The following is an 11218-nucleotide window of genomic DNA, read 5'->3' on the forward strand; positions in this document are numbered from 1 at the left end:
AGGGCAATAGTCCGATCATCTTAAGAACTCCAATATCAAGAAGTGAATAAGAATCATAAAACATGCTCTTTAACTTATGAATAGAGTTACCTCAAAGTTCATATCGTATCATACTTACATCTAGGACACATGCCAAAGAAAGAAAGGATAGGCTTTACATACCTTTAGCGTTTACTCGCAACACAACACGTATACGCTGCCCAATAGTATCTCAACCTATATTAAGACGTCAAGAACTACGATTAAACTACGAAGAGGTTCATAACGCATTCTAATGTTTGTAACTCCTTTCTAGACAATTAGACGACGTTTCGCTTATATTCAACCCAACTACATACAACCAAGCCAACATCACTAATCATGCATTCAAGTATCAACCCGAGACTATTCAAACATGACTCGAGGACACCCAAAGCAGCCCATACAACATTCCAAACAGCCCAACCAACACACCATGTGACATATAATCTTCCAAGTTCAACAAGAATAACAACAATACATTATTTTCTTCCAATTTCACAAATCATACCAACAACCACACGTTTAGCAACATCATTTATATAAATGCAAGAAACTATATTAACATCATATTAGCTTCTACAACAACCCCACAAACAATTACAACTCAACTTGAATCATTAAACCTTCATTCTACTTCCTACAATCCATAACAACAACAACGAAATTCTAAGTAAAATTAATCCATCATTCCTACACGTCCACGGCTTGGATGACTTTCCAACATTAACATATACATTTTTTTTTACACATCCAATTCACATTTATATATGTTCACAACACATCCAAGCTCACCCTAAAACATATAAGAAGTGATCAATTCTTACCTTAATACTCAACCCTTCAACGGCTAGAACTTGCAATTGAATTAACACTTGTTCTTGTTGCCTTAATGAACACTTTCATGCCACAATCTGCCCATCCAATTAGGCTAGAATACCATGAAAATCAATTGGAATCAAGGTCACAAGCTTGCAAGAAAATCAGCCATGGCCGAGAGTTCTCCACCTCTTTCTATCTCTAGTTTCTTAAGTTGTGAAGATGATGAAATGGTTTCCTTGTCATCAATTTACTATTTATAGCATGTCTATATGTTGGACACATGTCCCACTCATGGCTTGATCCAATCAAATTTGGCCAAGCCATGGGTGGGACCCACACGGCCACTTAGGGATTAATTATTGAATAATTAAACTTTTAATCCCACTTAATAATCTAATCATGGTTAATTAATCCCTAATCTCCAATAATATTTCCACACCAATTAAAATTTATAAGCAACTTGTGCATTAAAACAAAATCGGAGGTTAAAAGTTTCTACCTTCGATCCCAAAATAGTCTTGTCCTTAACTTGTCGCGATTCGCTTTAAAATATCCTAATGTTTAGAAATACGGGATATAACATATACAAGCTAAGTAAAGAAGACTAATAGGCAATTACAATGCTACCCTTAATGAAGTAAGGGCCTTGTTTGGCTAGTCTTCTTATTGTAGTCTTCAATTCAAGAATTGGCCTTGATAGCACAAACACGCCCCTCCTTGCATAGATGACCTCTAATCAACCTTCCATGCATGACCTTCTTGCAAAGATAACCTTCTTTGCACAAATAGCCAACTCCGGATCTTGTCAAGTTTGCAAGTGTAGCCAATTTGCGAGAAACGTCCTTTGTTTACGTTTGGTCACTTTGCACATTTGGTCCCCCTTTCTTCGAACGATCGACTCCCCAAGCCACCTTCCGCACATTATAATCTATCTTGTGTGGCTTGTAGGAGCCTCCAAAGGCCTCAAACAACTTCTTCATCTTCCATGTAGCTTGTAGAGCTTGAAGTCTCATATCTCGTCCTTGAATGTACATCTTGAAATGAAGTGTGCTAAGTAGGATCATATCACTCTGCCACCAAATAATGTCGAAGGAAGGCATCCACGAACTCCTACCACATGGGTGGAGGTGGATTAACCCCTTTGGATGATACCCAGGTCTCATACCAATGAACAATAACATCCCGTAGTCTATAGGAAGCCAACTCCACTGACTCAGTTTCTGAAGCATGCATCACCCGTAACGTCCTCAATATCCCATCTATAAAGATCTGCGGGTTCTCATCTGATTTCAACCCAAAGAATTTTGGAGGGTCTAGATTAATAAAATCTCAAACACGGCACCTTGACTCTATACCCAGCGGCTCTTACTGCAGCCTTTGGGCACCGAAGCCGACCTGCGCCCAGAGTGATAACTTAATAGCCTCTCTCATCTCCGGCCGAGAGGGCATCTAGTGGAGGAAGCTGGGAGTCTTTGAGGAGGCTGAGGTGGAGCTCCTCTATGCTCTTTTGGAGCGGGCAGAGTATGAGAGGACCGAGATGGAACCTCATTCTGGGACTCGCCCTCCATTACATCTACAAGCGATACCCGTCCAGTTATCCTACTTGCTACGGCTGCCACTTACAGGCACTGAAAGCTTTTCCTCGTCACAAAGCATTATTGAAATCATAACGCACGGTCGAGGAAGAAAAAAAGAAATCCTTATAACATGGATCTATTGCACGATCTAAGATGAGAAAGAAAAGGTCAATCTTTCTAAATGTCCTGCAGCCTCCTGTTTATAAGTGTGGTGCACTGCACACCCATAAATAAGACTCTACCGTGCACAGCTCATAGACAGCCCTAGGAGGAACTGCTGTGATACCACTTTTGTCTCGACCTAACAAGAGGGCCATGACGGGCACCTAGAGCTAACCTACCGAGCACCGCAAAACGTACATCTCATAGTAATATCTGAGTGGGCCATAAAGCTAACTCATAAATATCATAATCTGTAAGGGACACAAGCCCAAAAGCTATGTATATATACATCATCAAACTGATCTTAAGTACACAAGCCCACAAGGCTATCAAAATATGATGATTCAACAAGGAATGGACTGAGATGGTCATAGAACCTCTAACTGTACATAACTATCTATGAGTCTCTATATGGAGTGCATAACACCATAAGGACGGGACATGACCCCGCCATGCCCATATATATACACACAAAATAATAGTACCAATTGAACTGCAGCTCCAGAGCAAGTGGAGTGCTCCTCTACAAATCTTTGAAGCAGCATGGTTCCATCCATCTCCTTGTCTATCTGCGGGCATGAACGCAGCATCCACAAACAAAAGGATGTTTGTACGAATAATGTACTGAGTATGTAAGGCACGAATAACAACATAATAAAGACATGAAAGTAACAAGAGATAAAAGAGAAAACTTGTACATCTGAATGCCTCTTAAGGTTGATATCATGCATGCTTTTCTTTAAAAAAAAATCATACATAGATATATCATAATATCATAGCCGGCCATATAGGATCGATGTCATCCGTACCTGGCCATAATAAGGCTCGGTGTTATTCGCACCCAACTGCAGTGGTGTGCACAATAGATGTCGTACCCGACCGACTATAGCGCGGCTCGGTGTGAAAAAATAGCTACATATATTATAAAGCATGCATGGGAGTCCAAAAGAAAGGCTATAACTCCATCGGAGTGACATAACGTCAGTAAACCTCCGATTATCATTATGGAACTATCATCATGAACATATCTCACCTTGAAGGAACAATAACCATAAGATGAGATCATCTTCAATAAAATGAGATCAATAACCATAAGGAAAAATTAATAATCACGAGATAACGATCAATAATATCATGAGATCATGAAGAACCATAAACTTCTAGTGTTTCTAGGATAGTAGTCAATGTGGGTATCTTTCGTATAAGTTTGTAATAATAGTATCATGCCATAACAAATAAAGGGATAACCTTAACATACCTTGTAGTCTACTTAACCAAACCACTCAACGTCTAGCCTCCTGAACTTGCAAATCTACATTCAAGATGATTCATACTAAGGTTAAGTCGTTGAAACGCTTATAAAGTCAAACTAAACTAATAAATGAGCTAATGAAATTTGAGCAGCATTTCTCCTATATCATCTACTTCCTCCAAACTCCAAAACAACTCCCACGCAACATAACAATGTCAACAATACCATAGCTAAAAGATAATTTGCAAATTAGACTCAAATTAATTCAAAATCCTCTTTTCAAATTCCATCCATAGCCAACAACTACAACCCAACACCTTATAACCTTTCTTCCATAACTATTTTCACATTTAAGACATGCTAGCCTTCATATCAACCCAAAATAAGAAATAAAGTTAGAATCATACCTTATAACTTGAAGAACTTCACCTTACACAATTTACTCCAAAGCTTATCCACCACAACTTCAACTAGTAGCAAAACACATCTCTTTCATGAACTAGCTTAGGTTTCAAGGTTTGATGTTCTTTGGAAGTACCTTGGGATGATTTGGAATGTTTATGGGTGTTTGAGAGAGCTTAGAGGGTCTAGAAGGATTTTTTTTTGGTAATAAATGAAACCAAGTTCGTGGCCCGTTTATTTAAAACAAAAAAAAAATTCCACCGCCTCAAATTCGAGGGTCAACTCGACGGACCGTCGATATGCTCTACGACCGATGAGTGGTGGCATCAAACTGCCCATCACAACGACTCTCTGATGGTGGTTCCATGGTGGGGATTGACAGGCCGTTGACCATTCTACGGTCTCTCGAAATGGGCGTTGAACTGCCCCTCCTATCACACTTCACTTTCTAAATCCACGTCGGCTAACTCCCGGCGAAACTTAGCGTATAAAGTATGGGGTGTAACAAATGCCATAGGTTTTGGATATGTTCACAGAATTGTCTCCTAGTGATACAAGAACAAATAGGAAAAAGATAAGAAAATGACAAGAAAGTAAAGGATAGATAATTTGACACAACTAAAGACCCAATTTAGCAGCCAAAGTTCTTCAATTAATTGAGACCTCTAAATTAGGAACTAAAGAGCACTAAAATCTTCGGATGGCCGCAAGGGATTTGACTCCCAAGCAACCAATCCTCTAAAAAACAATGCTCAAAGTCAATAGCTTACACAAGCTCTCAACACTCAAGTGTTTGTAAATATCAATAGTCATCAAAATCTACCTTGGGAAATAAACATACTTTTATTAATACAAGATAAAGGTGGAAGGCAACTAAGTTATTACAAATCTACCCTTAATGAAGTAAGGGCCTTGTTTAGTTGTCTTTCTTGAACTTGAAATGCTATCCTTTAAGTAATAGCCTCCTTGCAAGCGTAGCCATCTTCATTCCCTTTCTCTAACTCATTTTCCTATTCAATCTCCCACACTTGGGTCACCTACACGCATCTAACAAGAAGACAACATGCAACCACCACAAGACTCATTAGTACTAGAGAGATCCGTGAGGATAATCTCACAATGACAATCATCATAGGTAAACAAATAGTAGAGGAAAGTGTCTCTCAAATCAACCTTAAGCGTAAAATCCCCATTTGACATAAAAGTCTCATCACATGTACAAGGGACTTTATAAGTAAACAAAGTGGTGTGGAAATAATCAAACAATGTCGTACTATCAATATAGCCATCAACAAAGTCCCTCACAACCTCAAAGCCTTGTTTCTTGATTGAATTATGACTACCCAAATGAGACGCTACGCTCACATCACCACGAAAGACTCCCCACTATCATTTTTTAGCAAGAAATGGGTCATAGCTGGAGGGGTCACTTGATTGAAGCCAAGCACGAATATGATCATCATAAATAGATGGGCCATCATGCAAAGACTCACAATCATGGGCACTGAAATTCGAAGGTTCACTACTAGGACTCCGCAAGTAGTCAAGCAGGTCAATTCTCCCATCAACTATTGGTGCATCCTCCCTTAGCATACCTATGTCATTAAATTTTCTTGTAGATTGATCACTATCCCAAAGTGGATTGTCATAGATTTTGTAGTCACTTAAGGAAGCTACATCAACATCATAACATACCAAACAACTAGGCAAAGTATCAAGAAATAATCTCATCATCATCAATTAGGGCATGGTTATTCGAGCGAGAATGGTTACTAGACACGGAGTTGTCAAAACATGTGGTATAACTCCCAATTGAATAAGTATCATAAACATCAAGCTTAATGTGAGGTAAACAATCACTCATACTCAAATTGTCATCCAAACCACCCAAAGAAGTAGAAGTACTATGAAAAGGGGGTTTACCTTGGTATTCATTCAAAGGATGCTCTTCACCTTGGGTTACTAATGGGAAGTTCGATAGATCAATTGAAGAGGTGATTTTGACCTCCATTCTTTCCTTCAAGCGTAGGAGTTTCTCACATGAGAACTCCTTTCCTTGTGTACCTACAAAATGGTCCTTTTAGCAAGATGAAAAATCAAAGGTGTTAGATGGATTTTGTGGCAACTCTCTCACTTCCCCCTCATCTTCACAAGGAGCCAATTGCTCCCTCACTACACAATTTGTTATGGGAATCTCCTCTTCTTCAGGCATGGTTTCCTCTTCTTGAGGCATGGTCATACATGTCATCACCTTCCTTGCCAAACAAAGTGGAACGGTGATATCACTATCATCTTGTTCCTCATTACTCCCAAGTTCATCATGCTCATGATTGACCTCATCACCTCCCTCCTTGCATTCTCCCTCATCATCACCACAAATGTCTCTCAAAATAAAGGCTCTTCGATTGGGGCACTCACTTGTTCTATCACCAAAGTCATGACATTTAAAGCATTAGATGGGAGCAGCTTTCGTACCTCCTTCCTTTTGGATAAGATTTGGGGGATGTTTCTCAATTTGATTATCCTTTTCAAAGGGTTTCTTGGATTCTTGCATGTTGCCCTTGTTCTTTTGCCAATTTGAGGAAAAATTTCCTCCTTCTTGATTGTTGTTCCACAAACTTGTGTAACCTCTTGACTTATTGAGGTTTTCTTCCTTGAGACCCTCCTCTATCTCAATCGCCCCTACAAGAGTTTCATCAATATCTTGATAGTTGTGGAGTCTCATTTGGGAAGCAATGTCGCTATTCAACCGGGGCCGGAACCGGGTCATGGAATTCAATCCATCTTCTTCAAAGTCAATTCTCATTTTCACAAGTTGAAACTCATCATAGTATTCTTTCACACTCTTGTTTCCTTGCTTCAAAGTGTATACCTTCTTGGGTTTCTTTTGCTTATATCGTTCAGTAACATACTTGCGCTTCAAGATATCCTTTAGCACCTCCCAAGTAGGCGTTGGGGCAAGACCATGTAATCTCCCTGCGTTCACTTGAGTTTCCCACCATTTGGAGGCAAATCCTTCGAAGTGGGCAATTGCATAAGATGCCTTTTTCACCTCGGACATGTCATTTGTTAAGAAGATCCGGTCACATTGCATTATCGATTCAAGAAGCACACCGGGATCACTACCCCCTTTGACACTTGGAAGAGACAATTTAATGGAGTTGAGGCTCGTGTCCCGACCCCTATTGTTCCTATAGTTTCCATGATTCGCATACGATTCTCTTCCATAGTTATCACCATAGAATTCACGATCTCGACGAACATCTTAATCTTAATGATCATCATGGGCTTGATAATCTCCTTGCCTTCCCATTTCAGGATGTGGACCATTCCTACTACCCCACCCTCGATGGGCTCCTCGTCACCCCCATACTTGATTGGCATTGTGCTCAAGAATGGCATTATCTACCTCGTCATCATCAAAAATTGGATCATCCTAGTTAGGTTATTTGATATTTGTGCGGCTTTGGGGTGGTAATGGGTCCTGTGGTGTTGGATCATTTGGTAGTGGAGGTGGATTGTTCCGTTGAGGTATTGGAATGTTGTTTGGTGTAGTGAGGACGATATTTTAGGGAGTGGGTGTATAAAATTGATGAACGGTTCCAGGTGACAAAGTAGGTGATTGGTCAAGATGTTCCCTAAGAACCACCCTTCTTTCTGATGAATAGGACCGGAGCACCCTAAGGTGAGGTACTTAGTCGAATAAAACCTTTATCTAACAAGTCCTTCAACTGATCGTTCAATTCTCTTAGCTCTGCCGGAGCCATCCGATATGGTGGAACAGAGATGGATTGAGTATCAAAAATAATATCAATTCCGAAATCAATAACTCTATCAGGCGGAATGCCCGGAAGGTCTTCTGGAAACACTCCGGGAAATTCATTAACTATAGGAACAAACTCAAATTCGGGTACTACGGGTTGAGTATCGTTGATAACAACTAGATGATAAATACATCCTTTCGAGATCATTTTATGAGCCTTAAGATAAGAAATAAACATACCTCGAGGCTTAGCAATTTCACCTTTCCACACAATAAGTAGTTCATTATGGAATTTAAACCGAACAAATTTATGTCGGCAATCCACATTTTCATAACTCTCAGACAACCAATCCATACCTATAATCACATCAAAATCTACCATCTCTAGTTTAAACAAGTCAGCTATAGTCTGACGATTTTTAATTACAACTGCACAGTTTCTATAAACTGTAGATGCAATAACGGGAACACCAGCAAGGGTATCCACATAGAAGGATTCTAACAGTAGTTCAGGCTCCACCCCAAAATCAAGAGAAAAATATGGTGACACATAAGAAAGATTTGAGCCTGGATCAATCAACGAATACGCATCAATAGAGCAAATAGTGAGAATACCTGTGAGCATCTAATCTGAGGATTCAACTACCTCTCTACGAGTCAAACCATAAATTCGAGCTTATCACCCATTAGCGGTGTTAGAAACTGCTTTACCAGTCCCATTACCACGAGCATTAGGAGTCTTATTAGGATTACCAGGCGGTGGATTCTTAGCAGCAACAGGAGCAGATGAATTATTTCTCTGGCCAGAAGAGTTAGCCATTTCATGAAACCACTTCATACAATCTCTATTGATATGAACCCTTGTACAACAATAATGACAAATATGATCCTTCCATCCAGATGAATGTTGGGTGTTACATTGCGAAAATCTGCTCTGATTGTTGTTTCCCTGACCTTGTCTACCAGAAGGAACACCGGCACTAGAATAAGCGGCAGACTGAGTAGGTGCAGAATACCCTTTCCTCTGCCCTCCATTATGCGAGCCACTAAAACCACTCGTAGTTTAGGCCATCTTACTTTTTCCCTTTGTAATTTCTCCTCACTCTTCTAATTCTCTTGTTGTTCCACGAACCCAACCAAGGAAAAAGTGTACCAGTAAGAGACATAGCCGCAGCAGCACATGCAGACATAATACGTGGTATTAACCTACGCACAAATCGGCTCAACTTGTGCTTTTCAGTCTAAATCATATACGTTGCTTACCTCACAAGACGAGTAAACTTCAAACTATACTCACGAACGAACATAGTGCCTAGCTCAATCTTCTTAAACTTAGTGGCCAGAGCAAATCGTTCCTCATTAGACAGATATCTCCCCATGAATGCCCCCTCAAATTCAGCCCAAGTAGGAGCTGGAGCATTATTACCCCGCTCAGTCTCCCACAATTCGAACCAAGCATGTCATGACCCAATTTCACTGAATCGTACAAGCACCTACCTTTCCCACCTCGGTAGGCGAACCCTTAACTAAACATTCACCAATAATAGAAAATAGCAGAAGAAAGTAAAATAACGTAAGCTCACAAAAATAATATAATATTAACAAGTGCAGAAGTAAACGAAATCCACCCCAGTATCTGGTCTAGTCATACAAGAGCCTCTAAATCCAAATACTAAAAGTCTGAATAATAATAAATAAGTAGTCTCAAATCGTGTCTCAGAATGGAAAGAAAGACATAGGTGATAGAAGAGTCTTCAAGGTCAGCGGACGCCATGCTCACCCTGGGAAATTCGAATGAAATCTGAAGAGTCGATCAACCACGGGTCAGAGAAGTAGATCCTAGTACTGCATTCATAAAAAAATGCGACAGAGTGCGAGGTCGGTACAAACCACGATCTTTGGTAGACATCATCGACCAACTAAGCATAGTTAACACAATTCGAGAAAATAAAGTAGATAAGCAAATAAACCCGGCCAGCATGAGACAATATAATCGCAAGCAAGTATCCGTCATCACCAATGTAAGCATCTAAACCCAAATATGGTAAGTCTGAGTATATCTGATCCAATCCAATCACCACAATATAATCAACACAATCCAATCATGACAACAGAAACATCACAATCGAGAAATAATGAAATGTAGCGCCATAATGGTATGAATGCGATGTCGTGCCATGCAAATGAGGTGTACAAATGTACTCTGGACGAAAATATCGACGTCTCGATAGCACAACCCAGTGTGACTCGCGAAGTCTAAGTGCCACCCGTCTCGAATCTTTGCCTAATAGACAGACGGGACCCTATCTAATTGCTCACTGGGGGGTCTCACCGGCGCTACACTGGGGGACCCGCGGAGTCCTTGTACTGACAACGATTTCGGGATAACATCGGAATCGGCCATGCAACAACGATGCCCAAAATAGCTCATCAGACATCGGCCTCCTCACAATCACTCAAACAAAAAAGTCTGTCAAATATCAGTTTCACACAATCAATGATTCCGGAATTGAACCTCGGACATTGGCCTTCTCACGATTACTCAAGTAACAAAGTTCATCGAAATATCAATTTCATATAATTAACGATTCCGGAATAGATATTCGGACATCGGCCTTTTCGTAATCACTCATGTAAAAGAGTATATCGAACGCCAGTTTCGCTAAATCAATGATACCGGATCATCACCGGGTATCGGCCATGTATGAATATGAGAGAATGCATGCAATACATATGTCAATCATCAACAATCAGGTTTAATATCACATATACCACAACGAGGTATGCCAACAACATATCGCCTCACAATACCACAGTGGGTATGCCAAAATATATCAAGTCAAGTACCAACAGTGGGTACGCCAACATATATCAATAACTCAAGTACCAACAGTGGGTACGCTAACATATATCGAGCACAAATACTAACAACGGTATGTCCATTCTATCCAAATAAGGACGACAAGCAAGACTCGATATCTATCAACTACATATGGCATCAAGCCAACACAATTAATCGATCAAACACACATAACGAGGTGGCTAGTCCCAACACACATCAAGGCGCAACCTAAGGGAATATCCATCCGAACTTCATACCCGAAGGTTCACATGCTGTCTCCGACCTCATAATCTAAATATGTGATTCACTATACGAAGTCTCATCAAAAGTAAACCATAACTGCTCCGGACAAACCATAACTCTTGCCTTACTGCCCGAGC

At 40.2% G+C, this 11218-nt stretch overlaps 1 protein-coding gene across 1 annotated transcript; it reads right to left on the reverse strand.

The window, feature by feature from the left end:
• Positions 1 to 7913: 7913 nt before the first annotated feature.
• On the reverse strand, positions 7914 to 9375 carry LOC132042445 (uncharacterized). The gene is made up of 4 exons (XM_059432986.1): positions 9260 to 9375; positions 9074 to 9202; positions 8708 to 8955; positions 7914 to 8563 (listed from the first exon to the last, which is right to left on the reverse strand). The coding sequence occupies exons 1-4, from the start codon at positions 9373 to 9375 to the stop codon at positions 7914 to 7916; spliced, it is 1143 nt and encodes a 380-aa protein (XP_059288969.1).
• Positions 9376 to 11218: the final 1843 nt, after the last annotated feature.

The sequence above is a fragment of the Lycium ferocissimum genome, unplaced genomic scaffold (assembly GCF_029784015.1).
Source record: "Lycium ferocissimum isolate CSIRO_LF1 unplaced genomic scaffold, AGI_CSIRO_Lferr_CH_V1 ctg15428, whole genome shotgun sequence".
In the NCBI taxonomy this organism is placed as follows: domain Eukaryota; kingdom Viridiplantae; phylum Streptophyta; class Magnoliopsida; order Solanales; family Solanaceae; genus Lycium; species Lycium ferocissimum.

What these genes read in the sequence shown, in the direction of transcription:
- LOC132042445 (XM_059432986.1), bottom strand. Translation starts at nt 9,375, where the DNA reads ATGGGGAGATATCTGTCTAATGAGGAACGATTTGCTCTGGCCACTAAG. An exon ending in AGAAATTACAAAGGGAAAAA is followed by an intron (nt 8,956 to 9,073) that starts GTAAGATGGCCT and finishes TCCTTCTGGTAG; the next exon opens with ACAAGGTCAGGGAAACAACA. An exon ending in TGCTCGTGGTAATGGGACTG is followed by an intron (nt 8,564 to 8,707) that starts GTAAAGCAGTTT and finishes TGATTGATCCAG; the next exon opens with GCTCAAATCTTTCTTATGTG.